The following is a 26,550-nucleotide window of genomic DNA, read 5'->3' as shown; positions in this document are numbered from 1 at the left end:
GTCATGTGAACAGTTTATCAGACTTTCAAGATCATTCTTAAGTACAGATCAAAGTTAGTGCTCAATTATGCCACGGACTAGCTGAAGGACAATGCCATCTTTGCCAGAAGTGATTGGCATAGGTAAGGTAGGTCCTAAGGATGTAACAATCAGTAAAATGGCTGAATTAAGATAATAGGATTGTTTTTTATTATTATTATTCACATTAAGCATGAGATTAAACCTGCCCCATAGGACAGGGTGGCATACATAAAATATTCTTTATCTTTCCAACAATCCTATAAAGTAAATTGTAGTGACAGAAAGGGCATTTGGCCAAGACTAGGCTGTGCAGTAAAATACATGGTTGAGTGGTGAGCTGAGGTTCTGGTTTAGGTCCAACACTCAGTGTGCGACATCAGGGATGGGCAAATTCCAAAGATCCTAGGACCATTTTTCTAGTCTTAATACCTTTGGGGGCTGAAACATGAATCCAAAGGTGATTGAAAATGACTTTTGACCTTGGAAACACATGCATGTCAAATTCATTTATGGTTTCAAAATGGAAAGAAGAATTAAAAACCAGCTAGACACAATCGCTTTCAGCACTAAATTCTGTAGCTCAACAAGTGTGCTACCCCTCCAATACCTGTACATAGGTTTTGGAAACAATAAAATAGATTAAATATGAAAAATAAAAAAAAGTGTGCTATTCAGAAATCTTTAGAAATCCATACACACACAGAGAGAGAAAGATCAGAAATGTGAAATAAGCAACCATAGTAGCAATAAAGATGAGGCAAGAGATAAGCAAGCAAGTTTCTAGGGAGACCTGAACATTTCCAATAAGGAGAAATATAGCACAATCAGAACACAGAGAATGATGTCCAACAGAGATGTTAAACAAATGCTTCAAAATGATCAGTTAGTCTATCAGAAAAGGTGTGTTAGGAGTCTTTCTTATAGAAAGAGCAAATAAAGAGATCATGATCTCAAATACTTGAGGAAAAGAAATCAGCCTTAAAATGGTGGGTAATACTAACACCCCAGAATTAGGGAGAGAGAAACAATAGCAGTGTTCAGAGAGAAGAGGAAGAACATAAGAATAGATAGCCTGAGGGAGGGATAGTCTGGTGTTTCAAACTTATAATCTCAAACATTTATTCTCTAGCAATCAATACATGTTCTAATTAAGGAAACTATTAACACCCGTTCCTCCCCACCCACCACCAGCCCCTAAACCTCCCCCAACATGAGTCCCTTTCTTAGCACACACATAGAACATCCAGATAAACTTTCCAAACTGGCAAAAGCAACCACTGAAACAACTTCAAACACCACAGACCAAGGAAAACCACAACTCATAAGTCAATTCCCCTTTCCCTACCCCATGCCTTGCTTAATATGGAAATACTGTACATATTAAAAAAAAATACCCTCTTCCCCAACCTGAATATAGCTGCTGTAATTAGCGCCTATACATATGTACACTGATATTTACATATAACCGCAATCAAATAAGCGGATGATATTATATATGGCACAACATGAATACATAACATTAATAACAATGTTAGAAATGTTGCATTGTTTCTGCTTTGAGAAAATGCATTTTTGAACCTAAAAAAAGTGTCAAAATGTTTGCTGACATGTAACGTTTGGGATGTGTCTGTACATACCCAGGCTTTTTGCTGAAGTTATGTGAGAAATTTACATTACTCAGCTTTTCAGCAGGGTGGGTGTGTGTTTGTGTGTGTATATGTATGTGTGTCCACGCACACCAGTGATGATGAAGAAAGCTCAGCCAACTCATTATGGAATTGGTTCACACTTCCAAAACGGTCAAAGTGCTGGAATTTACAATTTGTGACAGCTTAAATAAATTAAAAGTCATGTAATGACTGATTGATAATACAATTTATTGTATCTTCAGCCCAGTGCAAATGATCAAATTGGCATGTGGTGCTGACTAAATGAAGTCAAACTATATTTGGCACATGGTGAAATTTTTCCACATAGCAGAGGGTGGGGATTGTATGGTCAGCAGGAACCATGAGGCCCTAGCATTCCCCAGCACTCCCTATTTTTTTCCTTAAAAAATTAATATATTGCCATCTAGAGGGTGTGGAGAGAAAATCCCCATTGGGGAGGCAGACCATTTTATGCCCAAAGGAGGCCTTTTTAACAGGTCAATTGGACTCTAGAGAATACAGGGAGCCATTTTTGGTCAAATGTATTTTTGACGGTTTTTAAAACCAGGGGGAAGGTGTGGTCTTCCACGGTTCCATAGAGGGATAACATACCCCCCTCCATTCCCTGGAAGTTGGCCACCCCTGCATACCCCATAACAGACTTCCAATAGGTTTGTAATGATGTGGCACACATGAGTTAAGCTGTGAGCTTGGCATGTGATTAAGCTTTGCCACATGTAAACCTTAGACTGGATTCAGTCAGTCTACTAACTCATCATGGAAACGGGCAACATAATTTACTTCAGGGTTTATCAGTCTTGACATTCAGATTACAGCATTGGTCTTTGCATTCAGATTAAGAAATTTCAAGTAAAATCTGAAATATATTTTATTGTCAGAGGAGGGGAAATGACACATGCCATGCCCATCCTTGCTGACTGGTGTACTGCCACACTGATTTGGTTGTGTGAATTGATATTCAGTCTTCACGACTTAATTTTTTGGTTTTTGTTTTCACTGGGTTTCTGCTATTACATCATATTTTCCTTTTGTCAAAATGTAATCTATACTAACTATAGGATGATCTTATAATTCCCATTATTGCCTATGGTAAATGGAATCAGGGAATATTCAAACTCTGCAAAGAGGGATTTAAACCATTTAAAATCAGCCTTCTGAAAATGAGGTGATTGAGTTTTGTCTGAGGTTTGTCTTGATGGGTTCCAGAAACATAATGTAAATGAAGTTATATGCCTGGATCTATAATGGGCGGTTATAACCCAAACCAGACTTTCAAGTGGTGAGGGTGTAGGGAGTATTAAGAACAAGAATTATGGCTTGGAAGCCTATTTGGCTACAAACTGGAAATAAGCCCTTGGGGGACACATCTAGTGTCCCACTAATTACTTTCTTCATATTTGAGCAGTGTCCAACAGCACAGTGGACATTTTCCACTTGGATAGACCTAGTATAGTCAGTATTCAATTGCAGGGAAGCACTTATGGAAGAGGATATACATGCTGGGTGGGTTTAGCTCTTCGTGTTTTGTTAGCAGGTTCTTATGTTCATGGTCTTTCTTGTACTTATTTCTGATGGATGTAATGGAATCAAACCAAAACAAGTCTCATTTTGGAGCAGATGAGCAACATCAAGAGTAACCATGAATGGCATGCCAACCCTTTCTGGCAAGAAGAGAGATAGACAGATATAAAGAAGCTCAAAAGGCATGCAAGTCTAGTCTATCATGGCAACAATTTTCTGGAGAACGGAGTAAGAAAATTGTTCTTATGTGTAACTAGTTCTTCACTATTATGATGATTTTGACATTTAGACATTATGAGGAAAACTGCAGATTTGGATGAAAGAATTTGGGAGGGGAAAATTCTCAAGAGGAAGAGGAAGGTTATAACAATATGGTTGAAAGACAGAACCCAAATTGAGATTGTGTTGGAATTTCACAAGTCCAGGAAATGCTGAAGATCTGCCTTTACACAGGAATGGGAGGATATGAAAACCTGTAGATTAGTGATAATATGGAAACTAACCACCTTCATTGATATTTTCATTATTATGCAAAATATCTCACTTACCATATCCATGGAGCACCAGACACTATTAACATGATATAACAACATGGTGTTTTGCTACATTAGCAAACACTGTATCACATCCATTATAGAATGCCAGAATAGATGTTTAACTGCTTGGGAAGCCTGCCATTCCTCCTTTATTCCCTTGCATTCACAATACACATATTGTCATGATTCTAGAAGGATGAATATTAAAAAGTATTCCAAAACCACCTTCTAAAGAACTTGAAAGTCAAGAGATGTCAGACTGAGAACCACACTAGTTATATTATGTAAGGTCAGGTACAGAAACATTCATCCATGGAGAAGACAATAAACTTTAGTTCATGGTGGAAATCAATCTTTAAAATAGAAAGGAATGTTAGGGACAGCTTACATTTTCCCAAGAGGGAAGAAGAAACTGAATTTTTGAGATGATTAACATAAAATTTTGTTGGACTATTGTACAAAGTGCTATACTGTATTTTGGGCAAATAAAGGAACCAGCATTACTGCCTCCACTCTAGCATAAACAGCACCTGCTACTAAAATTTCCTGTCATGTTCGCTTGATTATTTTCAGAAAAATAACACTCAAAACTTAAATATCAATTGGTGTTCCAAGAGTCACTTATATGTATGATTCAAACAATCAACCTTTTATCTCTTGTTCAAATTTCAACAGAAAGAAAACCATATGTTGCAGTGAAAGGTAAGTGGAAAAACCCAAGAGGCTAATATGTGTCAAGACAATATACAAGATATCTGCAGATGGAATATTGTCGAAAATCCTCCACCATTTCTAGTTGTCTTTAAAGTAGGAATTTCTCATGCTCTGTGCACACAAATTAACTTTCGTAAAGCACTTGAATATTATCAAACCTAAACCTATAAATGTAAACATGTTGTCTTCAGTGTTCAGACTGAGCTAAGCTCAGAGGAAAAGATTGTAAGAAAATGAGAGCAATAGTGAACTTTACCCAAAAGATAAATCTGCAATCATACTGAGAGTTCAGTCAGCATCTTTTTGGTTTGGTTTTTTTTACTTCACTTTTCTCTGAAGTATGCTTCTCTAATGTTTTTGGTTTCAGCTGAAGGATGGGAATACTGAAACAGCCACCAGAGGTAAGCTTATCAGTACAATCAAACCCAGCTCTCGTAAACCTTAAGAAGTATTAGCAAACTGGGGGAAATTCCCATCCTCAAGGTTTCCAAGCCAACATAACTTTGGAGAAGTCCCTGTAGTGCTGGGTGATGATCTAAACTGAACATTCAAAATGATAGTTCACTCATCATAGGAAAACAGCACAGTCTCAGGACTAAAGTTCCAGGGAAAGATTATGATATGGAGTTTACAATCAAGCAAGGGAGGTGATGTGCTTCTATTATACGACAAAAGCCCTGCTAGCAAGGCTAGAGATGATGTAATGCCATTTTCTGACCATGAAGAAAAATATGTGATGGGTGAGAGTTAAAAAGAGGTATTCAATGCATGCAGTTTTTCATTCTCTACCATTTTTAATGGCCTGGGCACACATAAAACTAATTCCAGCCTGAAAGTTGCAGGGAGAAAATAACTTAAAACCCCTCTCCTCTCCAAACCTGAATATTCACAAGAGAAAAAATGGTTTATACAAAATGAAATAGAAAAAAACCCCATATTTACAAATGAAATGAATGCCTTCTCAGCTGCCCTTGTTAGAGGATTCAGCATTGCCATTTTGTGTTCTGCAGATTGCTAGGCAAGTATCACTTTCTTCAGAGGAGAAGGAGGAGAGGAACTGCAAGTTGTTCAGCTCCTCCAGCCATAGAGAGGGCACTGCCCCTTCCATAACTTGCCCAGTAAATCCAGAAGTGGGAGGAGAATTCCCATTTCACAAAATGTTCATCCTTACTCCATTTACCCCAAAACAAGGCCTTCAATTGGTTTAAATGCAAGAAAGGTATTAAGATGAAGCCAAGTGTGCTGTGGTTGGAAGAATACATGAGAGGAGGAGCAGCTGCAGGAAATGTGGCTTGGAAAAAGAATGCCTGCTTCCAAAGTTCAGGGCCTGTGCTTCTCTGTGCATCCAGTTCAACTGCAACATACCAGATATAGCAAAAGAGCATTTTCGCCATCCTTTCCTGTTAGGAAAGCCGAAGAGCTGACCCATGAAAAAGTGAGACACTTTGCCACATATTTGGGAAGCAACAGTGGACTCATTGCCCTTGCCTGAGGTTCCTGCTGTAAATGAAACAATGTCACTTCTATCATGTACATAGTTTTAACTTGCATTTACAGTAGTCTTCTGCTGCAGCAAAACTGTGGTTACCAATACTATATGTGCTGCAAACAGGGCCAACACAACTCTGAAGTTGCTAAATGGAAAAAAACCAACACTCCACTTGTTCAGTTTAGCACCTCCTGGTCTCCTCCTTAATTTCCACCCTACCTCTTTCTACCTCTCTTGCCAGCCCCCACCACGCCACCTGTGTGATCTGATGTTTCATCTCCTCCTGCCCTGTGGAAGACAAGCCATGTATTTCCACAACACTATAATTATCAAATATAAGTATATATTCAATAAATACACATATACACATGTCTGAGTTGTGCTGGCCTTATTTGCACCACCACCAGCACCATCTTGCACTTTCTGCTCCAAAAGTAATGCTTCAACACCAACAGCAGAGAAAGCCTTTCATCTCATAAACTCATTCTGTAAGATAAGCAATAGGAGTGAAAGATGGTTGAGTCCTCTCCCCCCCCCCCCCCCACTCAGTCTATCTGAACAATCAGTGTTTTCTGAGCTCTCAATCCTGTTTTTCTTTTTATTCTTTCATTTTTATTTGCCCCTTCGATTCCTTTGTATCGCAAAGGCTTGCTCTGCTGGGTTTATCAACTAAATATCTTAGCAATGCTAAATTTATTTATTTATTTTTCATCACTGACGATTTTGTAAACTATTATTCATGTGATTAAATTTGTGCATAAACCAACCCACATTTGAGAGTTCATGATTTCAAAATTAAAAATGAGTTGTTCATGAGTAGGGTAAAATCTGCCATTCTCCCCTCCCTCGGGTGTCAATTTTTTAATTTTCTTAAGACTTTTTCTGGGAGTCACTTCATCTCACTGGCATTCACGTATGTAATTCCAACTCATTTTCCAGAAATGCCCTCACTAGATTATGGTGACTGCATTACTGGCTGCAGCTGCGCAAATGTGAAACCACTCCTCATCATAAATATACCACAATTTAAGTACATGTTGACACACTTATATATGCACTGATCCATATTTCAGCCTTTAACCCACAGGGTCATCATAAGAGAACTGAGTGGATCTCTGCATGCTATCAGCATATACTGTATGATGTTGACTCCACGCTATTTTATATCGCATCAGTTTTGTTTAAAATACAAGAATTACATCTTCTTTATGCCCATATCATCTCTTCTACCTTTCACCTTATGCCACACTCTCATATCTGTACTATCACAGTCTGACGCTAAAAAACCTTGAAATTCTGTGGCCACTGACCCCACTCATATGTAGACCTCATCTCTTCCATGCCCTGCATTTCCAGTTGTGAAAACACAAGCTAAGCTACTAAGCTCTGACATGTGATGGCCAGGAATGGAACTGCGAGTGGGGAAATGAAAAGAGATAGTCAGGTGAGAGGGAATGGGGAAAGAAAGAGGTGGCACTTCTCATCAGTGCTGCCTAAGCAGACCTCCAATATTCCATTAAGAAAAAAACAGAAGCAGAAGAGTAGCAAATGGGAACTAGGTCTGAACCCACCACCTGCCCCTCCCACACTTTGCATTTCCTGAACCATCCCCTCCCATGCTTTTCCTCATCACTCAGACATCAGATTCAATACTGGAAAGTTTCTCATAAACATGCCCGTTGCTGGAGCCATTGAAAGCCCTGGGGTTTTTGTTGTTAGGCACACAGGGGTTGGACTGGTTCCCTATACAGATGTCCTTCTGGAAACGGGCTGGCACAGCCCCATGAAGGGCTGAGACCACTGGCTTGTTGGTGGTGACAATGGCTCGGAAGTCTGGCCTAGCCTTAGGCCCTCCTGCCACCACAGGCTGCCTGAAGAAATAGGATTTGCTGCCATGGAGCAAGCACTGGTCATCCCCAAAAGTAGGGATGAAAGGGTTTTGAGTGACCCGGTCAGGGTAGAGCGACTTGCTGAGCATATAACCACCACTAATGCCAGGATTGTTGTGATGGTGGTGGCTGGTAGCGGGCACTGAGGACTTGTTGTTGGCAAATGTGGACTCGCTTGCTGGCATCTCAAACATATGAGCATAGGGGCTTCCTTCCAAAAAGCGGCCCTTGTCTTTCAGGCTCACACTACGGGGTGCCAAAGCTGCTTCTTCCTTTTGCAGATCCACAAAGGTGTCATAGGAGTGCTGCCGACGGAGCTTGTTGCGATTCTTTTTCTGCACCTTGGACGCAGAGTTGGATGGGCTCTGCGGATACTTGGTAGTGGAGGTGCTGGTTGCCACTGGCACAGGAGCAGAGGGTTGATCCAGCTCTTGGAGGGAGTTGTCCTCACTGATGTCATAGAGGTTGCCTGCCTTCTTGCAGGCTTCACACCGAATGCATGGCTGACGGGTGGAGTTCTGGCCCACCACCGTTGGAGTGTAGTTATGCAGCTTAGATGGGCAACTACGGCAATAATTAGCCCCTGGTCGTTCCTCCCAATCAAGATTAGTGAGGTTTTTTTCCCATGGTGCTGGTACCCCACTCACAGCACTGTGCTTGTGCTCATTGTTTGCTCCAAATTCCCCGGACCCATGTTTGTGGTGGTTCCGATTGGTGCATGTCCCTGCTCCCCCTATTGCATCACGCTTGAAGTCATCTCCCCGCTCTTTATAAATATCTGTCAGATCCACATGTTCCCAGTGTGGTGAGTTCTCCTTAGCCCGGAACTGGTCCAAATAGAAATCCCTTAGCCCTTCCTTGTCCCTGAAGTAGCGCTTGTGGTCAGGGGAACGGGGACGCCGACGATAGGCCAACTCAATCTCATCAAATTCTCTCCGTGACTTAGCTGAAGCAGGTCGTTTCTTTAGGCTATCCTTATACTGTTGTTTTCGTCGCTTTGCAGCATTGCCCTCAATGTTGCCATAAGTCACTGTATGAGTAGATATGTCTGAGACATCAGAACGGATCAAGTCATCATGTGCCCCTCCTCCACTGTACCGGTCACTCTTGAAAGACAATTTGCCATAGAGGTCGCCTAGCTGGCCATGTTTGGCTGGCGGCAAGCCGATATCTAATGGCTTCTTACTGAGAGACCGTGGCTGGGCGGAAAAGGGTGGATTATCACAGTCATACAGTCCATCTATGGAGCTGGCACTGCCTATGCTATGGGGGCGATGGTGGTGGTGATAATGGTCTTGATAAACATTACTTTCTTTCAACTGTAAATTGCCAAAGGTCCTTTCTACCTCACTAATGTAGTCACTGAAAAGGTTCTCCTCACAGGGGGGGTTGTTATAAGATTTGCAGTCAGAATGAGTGAAGCTGCGACGATGCTCAGAGATATCATAGACAGATGATTCACGACGGATGAAATCCAGGGCACTTTGTGGTGAGCCATTGACCCCTGAAAGATTTGCCATGTTCTTTGCTGTTCGGAGCAGGCGCAAAATATTAGAATGGGTATTGTTCATGGTGGCAGTGGGGGAGTTCATTGAAGAATGGCGGTCTTCAATAGCCACTCCATGAATGCAGCTATAAATACCCTATAATGGAAAAAACAGATAGTGTTTAGCAGAGAAGTACAGCAAAGACACTACAAAGCTTGGAAGACAGACTAAAAATCTCATATTTCACAAGAAAGTATTCTGTTGTTAGCTTTCTTTTCATATTGTTCAAATATGAGATATACCTGCTGCTACCATCTTCTTTTACCTTTTCATTTCTATTTTTGAACTTTGTCCCTCTATTTTCTTCTCATCCTTAAATTGCAAGAAATCTAGAAAATAATCCAGCTCTTTATTGAATGACAATATTGAATGTTTTAGACATCATTGCAAACACTTCTTAGAGTGAGTCTCGGGAATGCTTTTAAAACCACACATTACCTTCAGATATTTATATGGCCGCTGTGGTCAGAAGTGTTAGCAGTTAGACACCAGCTGCAGTTCTTTCTCAGTTTTTTTAACGAACCCCCTGTACACACCAGCCTTATAGGCCGGGTTTGAGGAGTAGCGCCTACAGGATGCAGCACCAAAGGAGCACTATAAAGCTTTTTGCAGCTCCTTTTTGTGTCCTGGAAAGGCCAGATCAGGGCCGCAATGTAAAATTGTCATGGCCTCGATTTGGCAAACTGCCTACAGTTTGCACAGCCCCTTAGCCACTGTCTTCCATTGTCCTGGTAACTCTTCTGCTCAACAACTATATTATGCCTGGAGGTGTTTGGGAGGCTTCATCTCCTGCAAAAGAATCCTATTATCCATGTTGACAACCCAGCTATGCACTGGGTACAAGTAGACTGATAGTGCTTTATCCACTATACTAGGGATGGGGAAAGTCTAACCCTGAACCCCTGGGCCTGATTTTTGCAGACCCACAACCCCAAAAAATTAAAATTTGCATTTAAATTTAAAATTTTTAAAACTGTGCTGGTTTGAAGGTTAGTTTTGCCCCAGTCCAGGTCAAAATGATCCAAAACTGGCTACAAATGTGGTAATTTATATCTCCCATACTCTCAGAGCCCCCAAACCTGAAACATTATTATTATTATTATTATTATTATTATTATTATTATTATTAATCTTTATTTATATAGCACTGTAAACATCTCCGAAAGCTGAAAATGAGCCAAAATGGTGACCAGAAGTGACATAATGTCACATCCAGTGCAACCTGAACAGAATGATGCAGTTTGCAGAAGAGCTGCAGGGACAAAATTGGCACCTGTGCCCTGTACAGTTGCCCACCCCTGCACCACACTGATTTCCTGTTAGTTTCTGGGCATGATTCATAGTGTTGATTGTTACCTGTGATGCCCTAAATGAAGCCAATACTCCCTTTAGAAAGTATTATTTAAGATATTGGAATGGGCCTGAGAAAAGATTTGTTCACTGAGGAATTAGAGATTGTCAAGCCAAGGCTTTGAGTACAAAATATTAATTCACTTGGCACAGGCTGCTGTTCCTCTGAGCAGCCTCCAATCCTTGGTATTCATCTTATTCACAGCTATTGACCCACAATGTCACAGGAGTCCTAATGCTTCTTTCCCAATCAGGGGCAAAGATATCAGAATAAAATTGGGAAGCAGTACAAAACAGATCTTTTCAAGGTGTAACTGAATGCTCAGTATATAGTAAACAAATAGCACAAAGATTAAAGTTTTCTAAAAAAAAAGTTGCAAGTTTTTAAACAGTTTAATTATCTTAAAGTATGTTTTCAACCAATGATAACTACTTCTAAACCATATTTCATCAGAAAAGGACACAAACCGGAGAATTTAGCATGGGAAAGCCCGTTTTTACATGAAATTTTAATTCTTCCAGGGACATCATTTAAGGTATTAATATTGGCTGAGCAGTGTAGTCTTGTGTAATAATAGTCTCCCACTGGACCAAGAGCTGTCTCCTCTTGCATTTTTACCATAGCTGATAGTAAAATCCCATAAAGGAAAGTAGTGATCTGAATCAACAGTATTAGGTAACAAACAAATAGCATTTAGTAAAAAACTAATCAGAACTTATGATGTTAGAATATAACATAATTTATGAATGTATTTATAAAACAATGTGCATTCTCAATTCCTTTCCAGTTAGGATAGTTCAAGATGAACAATGCCACATTTTTAAACTATGAACTATTGGCAGAAGACAAACTGACCAAAGTTCAGATATGTAAGATAATGACAGAGAGGGAGAACACTGGGGGATTCAAATTTATGCATAACTGAACTGCGATAAATTATTTAATGGGAATGAAAGAACTGTATTTAGAAATGACACTTTTTTATCCTTGGATTAAAATCTGCCCAGAAACCCTGAAAACAAAAGTCATCTGAAAAGTAAAAACAATTCATAGCTGAAATTCCACAGTTTCTTTAGAGTCCTTCACTGTGCTGGTCCAGGATACTTTACTGACCAAAGTAGAGCCCAAATGCTATTAACAGCTTCTCCCCCATCTCTTTCTCCACCTGTCCCATTCTGCTTTTTCCATCCCCTTAGTTTTACCCACCTACTTTTGATCATACAATTAAAGAAAGCTTGTTGCAGAGAACAGTGGGATTGTTAAACTGCAAATGCCACAAACTGAATTTAAAACCTCTAGCTCTAGTACGCATCACTCTGGCATGTTCTATGATGGATTTTCTATATCCATCTATATTTATATGCATCTATATCTGTATGCATGGCTCTAGCATGAATAACTCTGGCAATTTCTATATCTGAATATCTATATCTATATGGATATTTTCTATATGTGTATGCTATGTATATATGTATATACATAGATTTTTACAGACCACCTTCTTGATTGGGAGTGGAGAGGCAGACATGTGCAGAAAAATGGTCTACATGTACTCAAAGATTCTCACTTGTAATTCTCCACCTTTGATTCACTGGATGATTTTTATAGCTATCTACTTATTGCTGCACTTGCAGTAGGTCAGTGTCTGCTAATTGAAATACATAATTCCTTGTTAACCTTTAAGAAACACTCTTCTAATAAAGAGTGAGCACATGCTAGTACGGGGGGGGGGGGGGGGAGAGAGAAATGTGATTACCAATCAAACTGAATTTGATAGGTTGTATGCTGAGATCTCATGCTTTGGAACAACCTTTCTCAACTTGACAATTAAGAATCACAGAACTAACTAAGGGTCCAAACAGACAGGCCAAAATAAAGCTGCTTCAGGTCATTTTGGAGGTATGCTGTCTAAATGATGTATGTGTCCTAAGAGGCCAGAAGCCACACCAAAGCCACGCTCCAGTCCTAAGGACTGGAGCACTGCTTTGGCACAGCTACTGGCCTCTTAAGATGTGTGTGTCATTTAAACAGCATACCTCCAAAGTGACCTGTGTGTGGCCCTTAATTACTCTATTATTAGTGTTGATGTGAAGTAGAAGGCTTTCATGGCCAGCATCCATAGTTTTTTTGGGCTATGTGGACATGTTCTATAAGAGTTTATTCCTGATGTTTCGCCAGCATCTGGGGCTGGCATCTTCAGATCTCTCTGAAGATGCCAGCCAAAGATGCTGGTGAAACATCAGGAATAAACTCTTATAGAACATGGCCACATAGCCCGAAAAACCCAGAAAAAACTACTAGTGTTGATGTTAATTTCCCACATTTTGATGTTTAATAGTATTTAAAATGGTCAAACGTAAGTCCCAAGTTCTGAGCACACAGCTGATAACACAGCTTCTTCTCCAAGCAGTAACATAACAAATTACATATAAAAAGTAACATTCTGTCGTTTTCATCTACATCAAATGTATTTTAATTCCAAATAAGGCTGGAAAACAGACAGACAAAATGGAACTGATGAAAGTCTACCCAGTGCTTAAAATTTGGGTGAGGTAGAATAATTTGAAATAGGGTTTTTTCCCATTATCTTCAGGGAAGGGCAACAACCCCCCACACTGCCACTCACACACACACGTATAAAAACTTCAGTATTGTGGTGGGGAGATGTTGTCACTCTTTTGGATGTGGGGGAGTAGCATATTTTTGATCAAATGGCCAAGAGCTTTAGTAAGTGGGGGCAGTTTTACCACATTTCTGCAACAGAAAAGAAACATACTGGCTTGGCTGGGATTGGAAAGCCAAATGCCATTTCATTTAAAAAGAATAATAATGTTCCAAATAATGCTATATGATGATATATCAATATTCCCAAAGACATGGGATGAGGGGAGAGATGGCTGCTGTCTAAGGTGTAACTGTTTCTATCTATTCTCTCCCACATCACCTTTGCTGGGATGCAATGTCTAGCAAAGATATGATAAGGAAGAATGCTGCCCAGTAAAAACTTTGGAGTATTATGGTGTGATCTAAATAATATTGGAAGTAACTGCCTGAATTGACTCAGATGAAGGAAATAGTTGTGGCCACCACTCTTCCACCATTTTACCTGTACGTACTCACCCTGCTGATTGAGAAAACAACACCAGGCTTGCCAGAGCAGACACCCATGAAGCAGTGGCGGAATTGCCAATAAAAGAGATGTTCACAGATGAAGGTGATAAGACTGAGGGCCATGGCTGCTCCCAACATATAGAAGACTCCAGCCATGTTATCTATGTCCAGCTGGCTGCTCATGACCTCATTCTTCTCATTGTGGCAAATGCCAGTGAGCCAGAGAGCTTCAAGCTCCTCCATCTCTCCTGTAAGAAAAGGTGGGAAGGAATAAAAGTGAACATTGGATGAGACTGCTCCCAGGTCCTCATGAAAACAGACTTGTAGTGACTTCCCAAAGACCACGAGTGAGTCCATAGGTAAAGGAGGTCTTGGATGTTTGCGACAAGGTCACTGTTTAGTCTGCTATCAACTGGATGGATGGCTATACAGTTGGCTCTCATTATCCACTGATTTTTTTATACATGGATTCAAGCATCCACGGTTTGAAAATATTCAAAAAATAAATTTCAAGTATTAAACCTTGATTTTTCCATTTTATACAAGGGACACCATTTTGCTATGCCACTGTATTTAATGGGACTTGAGCATACATGGATTTTGTTATTCGGGGGGGGGGGGGGGGTTCCTGGAACCAAACCTCAACAGATAACAAGGGTCCACTATATAACATAATTGATAGCTGTGTGCAAATGATCATTGTTTCATTAGTTCAGATCACTGTTGCAACCCCATTATCATGAGGTCAACATTTTCCATATCTCAGACATTCATATGCAAGCTGAAATAAATGCAAATCCATTCTATTACAGATTTTAAAACTACAGCAAATATCATATTACCCCATAACTTGATAAATATGTACACTTTATGTATGTAAAGCAGACTGAGCCTGGAGGTATGTTTTTTTTAAAGTCCATAATTTGAGGGTGATAGCTTCACTAAACTGTATAAAACAGATAATGCAACCACTTTTGAATGTACAATCGGCCCTCCTTATCAACAATTTTTTTATCCACGGATTCAAGCATCCATGACTTGAAAATATTTTTTAAAAGTATAAATTTCAAATAGCAAACCTTGATTTTGCCATTTTATATAAGGAATACCATTTCGCTATGCCATTGTATTTAATAGGGTTTGAGCATGTACAGATTCTGTTATCCACAGGAGATCCTTGAACCAAACCCCAGAGGATTGTAAACAGAAACTTCAGGAATGGGAGAGTGTCAGTGAGGTGAGATTAGGCACTTTATTACTGGAAATTAAAAAGAACCAGTACTTTTAAATCAAGGATAGATTACCTGATGTTTTGGGGTGACGGGTTCCATACATCTTGTTTAAATGCTGTTTATTCATATAGGTTTTTTTCAGTAAGGAATAATTTTCAGACATTTTGGAAACATAATGCTATGGCTAGAATTCAATTACTTTTCTTCTGCTATTGGAATGATTGCATAATGGAAAAGGGAGCAATTTTGAATATATTTCCCTCCTCCTTGAGTGTCTCATACCTCCACAATCTACTCCAAAGGGATCTTGCAGTGGCTTCTACTGAGATACAATATTCCTCATTCCATTTGTGGGAGAATTCTTAATTAATATGTATACAGCAAGAAAAAAGGACTTTTAAAAAGAACTGTCAGTAATGGAATAAGGCACCTAATCTCACTTCACTGCCAATCTCCCATTCCTGAAATTTCTGTTTACAATCAGTACATGAAAAATGTATGATATAGTTTCTAAACATATTGTCTACAGCTGGTCTTCATTGGTGGTCTCCCATCCAAGCACTAAACAGGGATAACCCAGCTTAATTTCAAAGATTAGACAAGATCGGATGTCTTTATGATATTTCAGCCTACCTTATCCAGTAACATGTCTTAATTAGTGTCTTTAATATGTACTCCCTTTTTACAGTTAAGTCATAATCTCACAAAAATAATTATGCCTATGATGGAATGTATAAAGAAAGCAAAATATAATGTGTTAAATTAATAGTGTTCACTACACTTGTTTGAAGAGGCATCTTTTAATGTTCTGCAGTCCAATTATTATCCTTAAACCACCTTCTGTATACAGGACTGCAAAAAGCAAGCACACATACATGCAGATTAAAAACTCCTGATCCATATACAAATCATAAATACTTTATAACCTTCCAAAAGAAAAAAAGAGATGTTCAGGGGAAAGAAAATTTAGCTAATCTCACTGTATAGATTACATTTTTTTTTCCTTAGAGTATTTACATTTCTAGCCCTGACATGCTACAATATTTTAAACAGTCTGGACCTGTTTGCAGAGGCCAAATACAGGCCTCCCCATCACTGTCCTTTTGGCAGGGAGTCCAGAGGATGCATGGCCCCAAACCCTTAAGTATGGCATTAATAAACTAGACAACCTCTGTCCCATTCAGCATCAAACCTGGAGTTTACCCTCTTAACAAACATTTTAAAACCCTCGTGGTGATGCAGAGAAGGGGAAAAAAGAATGGCCTAATAACATTCTCCCGCAACTTCCTAGAAAGAGGTTTGTAAATAATAAAAGCAGAGAGGGGTTTAGATTGGGGGGAAAAAGATTTTTCCAAGAACAGAACTATTTTTTCCCATTTTCTCTCTTTAAAAAATATATATTTCACTGATAAAAGTGAAAAGACTGACAAATCCCATTCTATGTTTTTCTTCAGAATTCCCAGATCAACCTCTTTTTAAGAAATGAATGAACCTTCCATGCCCCACTTCTATTTCCAGTTACACTGCATTTACATTTGCTATTACACATGAAGATTATATGGAATATGGGAGGGAATTATTATTATTATTATTATTATTATTATTATTATTATTATTATTAGTATTCCGCTTAATCTCGAGGAATCCAAGTGAATTACAGAAGTAAAACAAGATACAGTTAAAAGAGAAATGCATTAAAAATTCCAAGATCCCCACCCCTCCCTCCTGAGATGCCCACCTTTATTAATTTTGCATTTAAATATATACTGATAAACGACAATATACATATCTGTTCACTTACTACATTTGTAGCCCATTTTTCCATCTAGGTGTTTAGGGTACTTCTTCTGATCATGAGAAAATTAACTGACCATCCAAACAAACATTGACATTAATTATGTTTCAAAGATCCATAATCTTTGCATGAATAATGGAAAATGAGAGAATAGATTTCTGTAAGTTTTGAAACATCTTTAGGAGAAGATCCTCTCCTACCTCCTCATCCAAATCACTTACCATCACCAAAAAGCTGTAGAATTGCCAGGTCCACTTGTCGTTTCCAGCCTGAATTCTTCTGGATGGCAATGCCATAGCCCGTGGAAGCAAAGACCTTCCCACTGCCAATTGTCACCAGCTTGCAACCTTCATCTCTGCCAGCCATGTAGTTTAGCACAGCTGCATCATAGATAAAAGCATCCAGTTTCCTGCAATGTAAAGAATCAAAAGTGAAAATTCAAAACAGTAAAGCGGTCTCTGGGCAAACCTAAATCATGACATACTGCTGAAAGAAGAGCAGAACTCAAGCATAACCTAATAACAGCAAAGACAAGAAGCTAGGCTTATTGATCTCAGGGCCACCCTCTGAGCACCCAGTTTTTGTGGGTCAGCTCTAGGCAGGAGTTGAAGATTCTCCAGTTTTGCAGATTCTCCAGTTTAGAAGAGCTCAACTCTGGGCAAGAGGAAAAGGCTATGTGTAAATGCTGAGATCAGCTAGTAGAGCAGCACTTTGCTACAATTTCAAAGGCTCAATTGAGTTGTTATTACAACTTACAAATTCTGGGGAGGGGGTGTTTATGTATTTATCTTCCTGCTTCCCCCCAGTTGTTGTGTCAGGTCTCACCCTCCATATTTCAGCACCTTCTGGTTATAAGCAAGCAAGCTAGATTAAATGTTCCTTTTCCCAAATAAGTAAAAAAACAACCCCTCTTTTCAGCTTGATCTGGGAGCAGTCCCTTTCGTTAAAATTTTCCAGACAAGAAAAACATGGTCTGTGTGTCTGTATCCTTGTGTCTGAATGATACATTGTAAGCAACTGTGGTTGGTACTTGATACATAGCACTCAATGACATCACCAGGAACCATCCCTAGGTCTCAGGTTCTAGCCTTGAAACTTCAGGCCCTGGGATGATCCTAAACAATACAGGAAGCTATACTATAGGATATTTTGTAATCAATACTGGGTGAGAAAGAAACAAGCAGAGCAGTGTAAACATTGACAGCACTTTCCTGCCATAGAATTTTAAGCCACTATATATGAGCAACCACATTCACTACTGAGCAGCGCCTCCTGTTCCAGCTACAAATAAAGTGTAACAGTTTGCCAACATGCCTACCACAACTACACAATGAAGTAAGGCAGTAATGTATACCACTTCTAAACCAAACAGCTGGAAGATAGTGCTAAGCAAAATGTAATTACTCAAATTAGAATTGGCCTGGACCCCTGCTCTTGTGAAAAGTCTCAAGGGCATCTTTAAAGATGACAAGTGGTTAGGAGATCATGCTATGTCTCCCTGTGAGGGCAGTAACTTCAGCTTTTTATTGCCCCACTAACCTCATACTAAGGAATGGAATCACTGGTGAGTTGTGGTTTTATTTTTAAAGGCTATCATCAACTACAGCTCCTGCTGATATTTCTCTGAAAACATGGTCCTGAGCAGCCTTCTAAGATTCTTCTTATTTCATTCCCTCTGATATCAGAAAAAGGTTGACCTGCAGAATATTCTTTTAAAAAATGTCCACCACTCCACTGTTTTTGTGGAAGATGGCTGCTATTCAGCTCCCAAAAGAGTTTGCTTTTTAAAAGAAAAAAGAGAATGTATTCAGCATATAAATGTTGCGGGGCCAACTCCTCATGTAAGTGATGGTGAGACAGAAAGGAGACTGGTGCTGTCAAACAGTGAATGTACAATCTCCTGAGCCAAAACAAAGGATTGTAATCTTAGCATTACAATCAGCAGAACACTACAGCAGAACAGCTACACATCTTTTTAGAGGTGGGCAACTTTGATCGGTCTAGAAACCACTTTTACAAACATTTGATCCTCCCACTGCCCATATACCCTGCTGCTGCATCCATCACTGACATTTGGTGGTGGTATAGGAAACGGAAAATAAATAAACCGCATACAGTTTTCTCAGTTGCTTCAGTACAAATGTGTGGGGTTACCCACACACACACACTGTTGTACCACTGACATTCAGCAATGTGTCACCAACCTCAGCAGCAACTGCAGGGGCTGAAGCCTGATCTAGGAGCTTCGGTGTCTTTGTTTAAACAATTGAACTCAGTTTTGAAAAACTCAACAATAATTGAGAGACAGTTCAAAACAGTTTTCAGGATGACATAGGAAGAATACTGAGGTCAAACAAAACAAAGATATATGTTCAGAATCTTAGAAATCAATGGGTAGAAACCACCAACACCCAACACAAGGCAAAAGTTAACAAACCTCACAACTGTGTTTTCTCAGATAAGTTTGTTAAATGCTTTATAATCATTATGTTAAATAACATGGTGACCAGTCAGTAAAGGAAAATAACGGCCAGTTCTCTTCCAGTTTACAAAAATTGCCCTGCCTAGTGACCTGGAAGGATCCTGGAATAGATTGCCAGGTACACTTTGTTCTCACGTTCTTCTAAGTATTTCACTTGTATTCTCAGGGAACCTGACTGTCTATACGGAGATCTTTCCCTATCAGTAGAAAGATCAGATTATTTTGCCAGTGAATGGAAGGTAAGAAAAAAAAGAGAGAAGAATGGTAGATTAAAACAGCCTTGGCAATGCATACATAGGGCTTATTGGATTGACCAGATAGGTTATGGAAAGCTTTTGGGAACCAACAGTGGCTCCATGGTAAGGATACAAATCTTTATTTTGAATGAAAAATGTCAAAGGTTTTCTCCCTGCTAGGTGAGATTATAATTTTTAAATTATTTTTCACATTTTGGGAATTTGGAGAGACAATTTTGCAAATTTTTTGCATGAAATACATGATTCAGTGCAGAAAAACACAGAGGGAACAATATGTGCCAAAAGTCTTGAAATGTGAAAAATGTCATGGTGGCTGGCCACTTTTTGATGGGGTCATGGTAACAAAATTATTCTTCACATTCTTATTCCAAGGAAGAGACAAACACTATCGTAGACTCTTTTCATGAAATAATCTGAATTATGGAGTGGGCCCTTTATATATATAATATCAACTTTAAAAATAAGAGCACTCATGAATGATTGTCCTGCACACAAATATTTAAATAAATGGGTATGTGTATTACATCCACACTGTGTCTGCATTTCTTGCAGTAATCATGGGCCTAAATCTAGTTTTTTAGTCTCAATGAGAATAAACCTACTGAACAAGTGGGAACTTGGTAAGTCAATTGTACAGACTCTATTCATTCAAATAAAATAATAAAAAATAAACATTTTATTTATATTTCCCGCTTCTCCCAAGATTGAAGCGGGATTCCAACAGAATATAAAACAGAGAACAATATAAGCACAATTTACAATTTAAAATATAATCACCATAATATAATAATAATTTGTTAAAACAATCTATAAAAACATTATCAATCTAACAACATACGATATCAATCATAACATATTTTGGGCTTGAGTTAATTTCTGTAATGTATACTTTATAACGAATTGGAAGGGTATGCCAATTGAAAAAGGTAGGTTTTTAGCATCTTCTTAAAAACTTCTAATGTAGGGATACACCATATCTCCTCTGGGAGATTATTCCAATATGAACGGGCCATAACCGAAAAAGATCTTTGATGGGTAGATTTTAATCTTACTCTGGGGAGCTCTAGTATGGTCTAGTTGGAACTAACAAACTTGATTTTGGCCATGATGTTCAAAGCTGCCTTATCCAATAGTGTTTAAGATACCCCAAATGACTGAACTCTATTCAAAATAAGAAGAATGGACATCATTATTTCACAGTGACTGAGAAAACAGAATTTTAGGTAAATTTTGATCAAGACTCTCTTAGTTTTTGTCTTGTAGCTTAAGTCACTGTTCCTACAGATGAGTCAATCAACTTTTCAGTAAGTGTATATTGGAAGAAAAAGACAGTCACTTATTTTTTTTACTTAATATATCCAATTAATAAAATAAAATGGAGGATGTGTTTTCTCTAAATAATGCTGTTCTGTGGAGTATATTCAATGTTTTGGTAGAAGGAATATTCTGGAGAAAGTTCCTTAAAGGACCAAGAAAGATTCACCCACAGTCAGGTTTAAATTAGCAACATTCCTTTGTATGGTAGACTCAGAAGCAGACATTCTCACCCTGTCTTCAGTGAGGATAGTGCATCTTGCACTGATTTTTGGTTGAACTTCACCATGTAGGCATGCATCAGTTCATAATTGTTGCGAATATTCCTCTCTGTACTGCCATTAGGAACTGTCCCAAAACGGAAAGGTGGTGAGAAAGCATTCGGATTTTGAAACTGCAGAAAAGAGAGAAAGAAAAATTCTCAAATGTTTACAGTTGTTTGAGAAAGAGTCAAATTCCCTGAAATGTTACAGAGGGTAAACAAATAATCGCATATTTGCATTATTATGAATAATCCCAAATGGGCAAGATCCCAGCAGGATTTGGCCTAAATATAATTGCATTCCCAACCAGAGTAGACCATTTCAATTAATGGGATGTACATAAATTATTTTTTATTCAGTAATTGATTTGGTAGGTCTGCTGAACTGGGGATTAGGAATTAAATTTAGACCTATTATGTGTTCACAATTAAGCCATATAGATCTTTTTATATTACTTTTTTGAATTAAATTTCCTAGATTCCTCCAACTAGCATGGCCACATTCCTACAACCAGCATGGCCATACTCCAAAATCTTAAACACACACACACATGTCTTCCAGATTTGAGAACCATGCATAGCAAGGTAAATTAGTTTATTTTTGCTGTAGTATTTCATCGTGCAAAGAGAAAAACTGATGAAATTAAAGCATATAGCCAGCATACCTCTCAGTTATGGAAACCACTGGAAAAAAGAAATCAATGCCCTTCTAGGCACATATAACTTCTTTCAACTGCTATACTTGTTTTCCCAAATAACAAAATATTTTCCATATTACTGATTTGTTTTCCAAATGTGATTACTGTACTACTGCCCCCCTCCCAAACAAGCGTTTTTATTTCCATACAATATAGCATTTGAACCTAATAATGAGGCATGCAGATGAAGGATTGGGACTACAGCCACTAAAAATTGCCTTTGTATTCAGTGTTTGGGATCATTTTATGGTAGGCCACTTTGGTTCCTAGATTGAGAAACACACAGTATAAAAATTAAATAAATACAAAAAGAATCTGCATTATCATCAGAGCTGGGGTCACTTGTATTAGGGCCACACTAATGCTATCCATAAGTTGAATTCTTTGCCTTCTTGCATATCAGTGAATGACTGCCATCCATGTCTATGGAGAAACATTACATGCTATCTCTGATGTGCCATCGCAATCAGGACAATATTTTTTCCTCCTTTCTAAGAGTGAATTAACCAATTAATCAATGTGAGGGCCACAGTGTAGAGGTTGGTTTATATATCTACACAGACCTACACTATTCAGTATCCATTTAAGATTTTATTTTCCTCCATACAATCTCTGCCTCCATTCATTCTCATGACATTCTCCACCAAGGACCAAAGCTAATAATGGATAAAGGACAGGTGAAAAATTACTGTACAGTTGTTACAAAGTTAACAACATAATCATGACTGACCACAACATCTCAAAAATACACGGCAACTAAAACATGCATATTCATATAACCAATTGTCACTACTATCAGCCATTCCAGCAGGTTCAAATATACAGAAATGAGGTGGAAAGAAGGGCTATTCTACTAGCAAGACTAAAAGGCTAACTTCCTCTGCTCAAATGGAGAGAAAAAAATCCTGCTCCAATCAATCCAGCTGCTTCTGCATCACCTTCAGAAAGTAGATTGCAAACAAATTCTAATTCTAGTCCCAGTTTGAATACCAGACTTCCAATTCTTGTACTTCCAGGTACAGTAATTGGCACTGCAGTGGCCAATTCAGATTGTTCCACATTATGCCAGTGATAGTCCAGAAGACTACGCTGTATTTGAGATGAATTAATGACATCTTCATTATTAGAATCCATGGGCAGAATATACTTAAGAAACACCACTTCAGCAACTTTCGCCCTCATTCAACAGAGCCTGGGGCAATTTGCACACTGGTTTCCCTCTTCAGACACTACTGCCTACACAATATGTAAATAAGCACTACCTTACACTAAAAACTCACTTCTCATACCTAAACATATGTGCAAACCTGTTACTAGCTTCCCGAGAGAACATACTATATCAGTGGTTCCCAAACTTTGGTCCTCCGGGTGTTTTGGATTACAGGTCCCAGAAGCCCCAACCAACTTGGCCAACAGTCAGGAATTCTAGGAGCTGAAGTGTAAAACACCTGTAGGATCAAATTTTGGGAACCACTATACTACATGTTCCATAATCTGTTATCAAGTTTCATGATGCTATAGCATTCCTGTCAGCTTGAGCAAAATCTTTCATCTGTAAGGATGAATTAGCTGAATTAGTTACTATTATTTGGGTAGTTACATACATTATTGTTCTTATGAAATTTGGTAAAATAAAAAATAAAAACATTTGTTAAAAATGTAATACTTTACAAAGCTTCACAAAAGAGACAGCAAGATCTTACAATAAACTCAGATGTTAGTTCTTGGGTACATAGTGTGCACTGAGGCAACACAATGACATAAAGGTCCCATTCACTTGCGTATCTTCCAAAGTCATAAAACCCTATAAGAGTGTGTGTGTGTGTGTGTGTGTGTGTGTGTGTGTGTGAGAGAGAGAGAGAGAGAGAGAGAGAGAGAGAGAGAAACAATTTACTGCAAATGCAAAATTACAAAAACCAGGTAAACTGGGAGGCCTCTGTACGAAAGAATATGTGGGCACTAGGAATGGAACAAAAAACTGAAAGTACTCCACAATCTTGGTAAAAGTAGCATTTTCACATCATGAGACTTTTAAAGAAAAAATATGCACCTTGACCCTAGCATTCACATATTCAGAAGATTTACAGGGTGTTTCCAAGAAAATGGTGTACCTGAACAATGTGCATATTTTAAAGAAAGGAAGGGGGGAAAGGAAGAAAATTCAGGTGGAAATCAGAGAAACTCAGTGAGAATGGGACAGAGAGATTTTTCACATTGATAGTAGGCACAAAACTAATACAGTACTGGAAATGATAACATTCTGATACTTTTCATCTCTCAGGACACTCAGTATGTTAACTTGAATGTCACTTATCCCAGCCAGGTTCAATCTGTAACAATTCTGTGAGTACCAGCTGCTGGAGAACATAAGTAGGAGGTGCTATTGCCCTTATGTGCTTTTTGTGAATGTTATTTTGTTGTTGTTGTTTTCAGAAGTGGGCCGAAAATGAGATGGAAGCCATCTTGCAAATCCCTTGCTACTCATAGTAAATACACTCCTCATAAAACCCTTACCAGGCGCAAATGCTATAAGATTTTATATGCTACTTGGTTTACTTAAGTCACAACCAATTCTTTCTGGGGTTTTATGAGCAGTAAACTTTAGCACTGACAATTACTAAGACTGCTTAAAATCCATATACAGGAGGGTGGAGTGGAAGCAAACTGAGATGTAAGCCAGGGGCCCAAATCAACATTAGGAGGTGGAAATTATGCCAAAAAATTCAAGTAAATAAAAAAAAACCTTCTTGATGTTGCAGAGAGACATTTTGCACAATGAAGCAGAAAGTTAAATTTGCTTAATAATCAGACCTGACTTGATATTGTGGCAAATAAATAAACTATGGGCCTAACACGGGCACACACAATTAACTTCTGGTGCATGGATACAACAGATATATGAAGAATATACATCATCACCTTCTACTACAGAAACTACCAGTCTACCAAAGGGTATATGTACTTTACAAATTTGAAGCCTCTGGAAGAGTTGCATGTATATTGATCTACCAACAAAGATACTATTGTTTTCTGTGGTATACCATCAACTGACGGAATAAATAAAATCTGTTCCCTCCCCCTACCACAGAAATGCAGAAATATATATCAAGAGACACTGGTGTGAGCATGTCCATGCTGCTAATAATTGAAAGAAAAATCTATTTACTGAAATATAGGTCAGCATTTTTGTTTAATTCTTACTAGATACAAAAAGCCTAATAAGATATATTATAGAATCAAAAGCCCCTTCCTAGGGAACAAACAAAAAATAATCAGAAAGGCATTTTTTTGTTATATGCCCACAAGTCATTCTGAAATCAATGACTCAGGTATGCTTTCTTTGGCATAGTTGCAAGGGATGGGAAGAAATCACAATTGGGTTACGGAGCTGCCAACAATCATCAGAGTGATACAAAAGTCTCTGATCTCAATGCTATCAGCTTTAGCTCCCATTGCTTTTGGTGCGAAGCAAAGGACTATCCTCCATGACGCAAAGGGTCTAAAGATTCTTCTAATTAGAGGAGGAAGAGCAGAAGGTGGCAGTTATGGTGGTAGAACTTCTCACCCTCTCCACCATGGAAAAAGCAGGAGAGATGGACCATGAATAAAGCATCAGTGGAACAGCAGCTGTAGCAGCCCATGGCAATATGCTGTGTTTAGCATCTTGTTCCCAAGGGTCCTTGGATTAAAGATACTGTGGCAGGGATGGCCAGACAAATTGTCCATGCCATAACAGGGCAGTTTTCCCAATCCCCCTTCCTCACAAAGTCCTGTGACTCCAGCACTCTGCATCACTACTTCCTTCTCTTTCAGTGGCGTGAAAAATACACTAGAACTGTTGCCACCACTAGTGTCTTCTCCTCACCAATCCATGGCAAGGAGGGTACAGATGTGACACATCTCTTCCACTACTACAGTGAGGAACTTGGCTAGCTGATGAATGACCTCCAGAAGTGCAAGTGTGTGTTGGGGGGTTGCCCTTGCTAGCACAGAAGAATGGCTGTGGCAGTAGTTCTGCAACATAGAACTGGCCTTCCTGTGATAGCAAAGTGTGTCAACAGCAAGGGAGAGACAAGCCTATTTGCTGTCATTCTACCTGTGGTGGCTGCCTCTTGATAGCACCAGCCTTGACTATATGGATACTTTAATTATTTTTCAATTAATGGTGACTGTACATTTTGCAGCTTGGAACTGTTCCCATTCACCAAGCCCCAGAGCCAAGCCTGCAGTTTAGTGCAGAAAAACCTTGAAAACTAAACACAAGGATCTATATGATAACCAAACCTAGAGATCTTTGGCTGTATGCTTGACAGGAACATACATAAATATTCATCTCTCGTCTTCAGGCTTTGTGCTTGTAACACTGAAGGGAATCGATGCCCAGCTGCCACTCACCTACCTACAGGCCCCCCAAGGACCAAAGAAAGAGACTGAAGAAAATGCCTTACTCTCACACAGAAATTATTCTCTGTATTTGAACACTTAGAGAAAACCTCATTTCTGCACCTATGACAAGAGATTTGGACAAATGCATCTGAACCTGTAATATTCATAAAAGTAATAAACATTAAAGAGTCCAAAGAAGTGAGGAATGTGGAAAGCATTTGTGATTCAGCAGCTGTTGAACTGGGTCAATTAGTGGAACACTAGGAAAGCATCTG

The 26,550-nt window shown here is 38.9% G+C and overlaps 1 protein-coding gene across 1 annotated transcript in view; it reads right to left on the bottom strand.

Moving 5' to 3' along the window:
* Positions 1-696: 696 nt before the first annotated feature.
* Positions 697-26,550, bottom strand: part of GRIN2B (glutamate ionotropic receptor NMDA type subunit 2B) — a 327,364-nt gene continuing 301,510 nt past the window's right edge. Inside the window, exons 10-13 of the mRNA XM_089523788.1 lie at positions 21,163-21,323; positions 17,098-17,285; positions 13,859-14,097; positions 697-9,483 (exon numbers count right to left, since the gene is read on the bottom strand). Coding sequence (XP_089379914.1) covers positions 7,585-9,483; positions 13,859-14,097; positions 17,098-17,285; positions 21,163-21,323 — 2,487 coding nt within the window. The 3' untranslated portion in view covers positions 697-7,584. The remainder of the gene's footprint in view (positions 9,484-13,858; positions 14,098-17,097; positions 17,286-21,162; positions 21,324-26,550) is intronic.

This window comes from Sceloporus occidentalis, unplaced genomic scaffold, assembly GCF_023333645.1.
Source record: "Sceloporus occidentalis isolate IW3139 unplaced genomic scaffold, rSceOcc1.0.p SCAF_5, whole genome shotgun sequence".
In the NCBI taxonomy this organism is placed as follows: Eukaryota; Metazoa; Chordata; class Lepidosauria; order Squamata; family Phrynosomatidae; genus Sceloporus; species Sceloporus occidentalis.
Note: the sequence above shows the minus strand (reverse complement) of the source record. Positions and strands in the feature narration are given on the sequence as shown.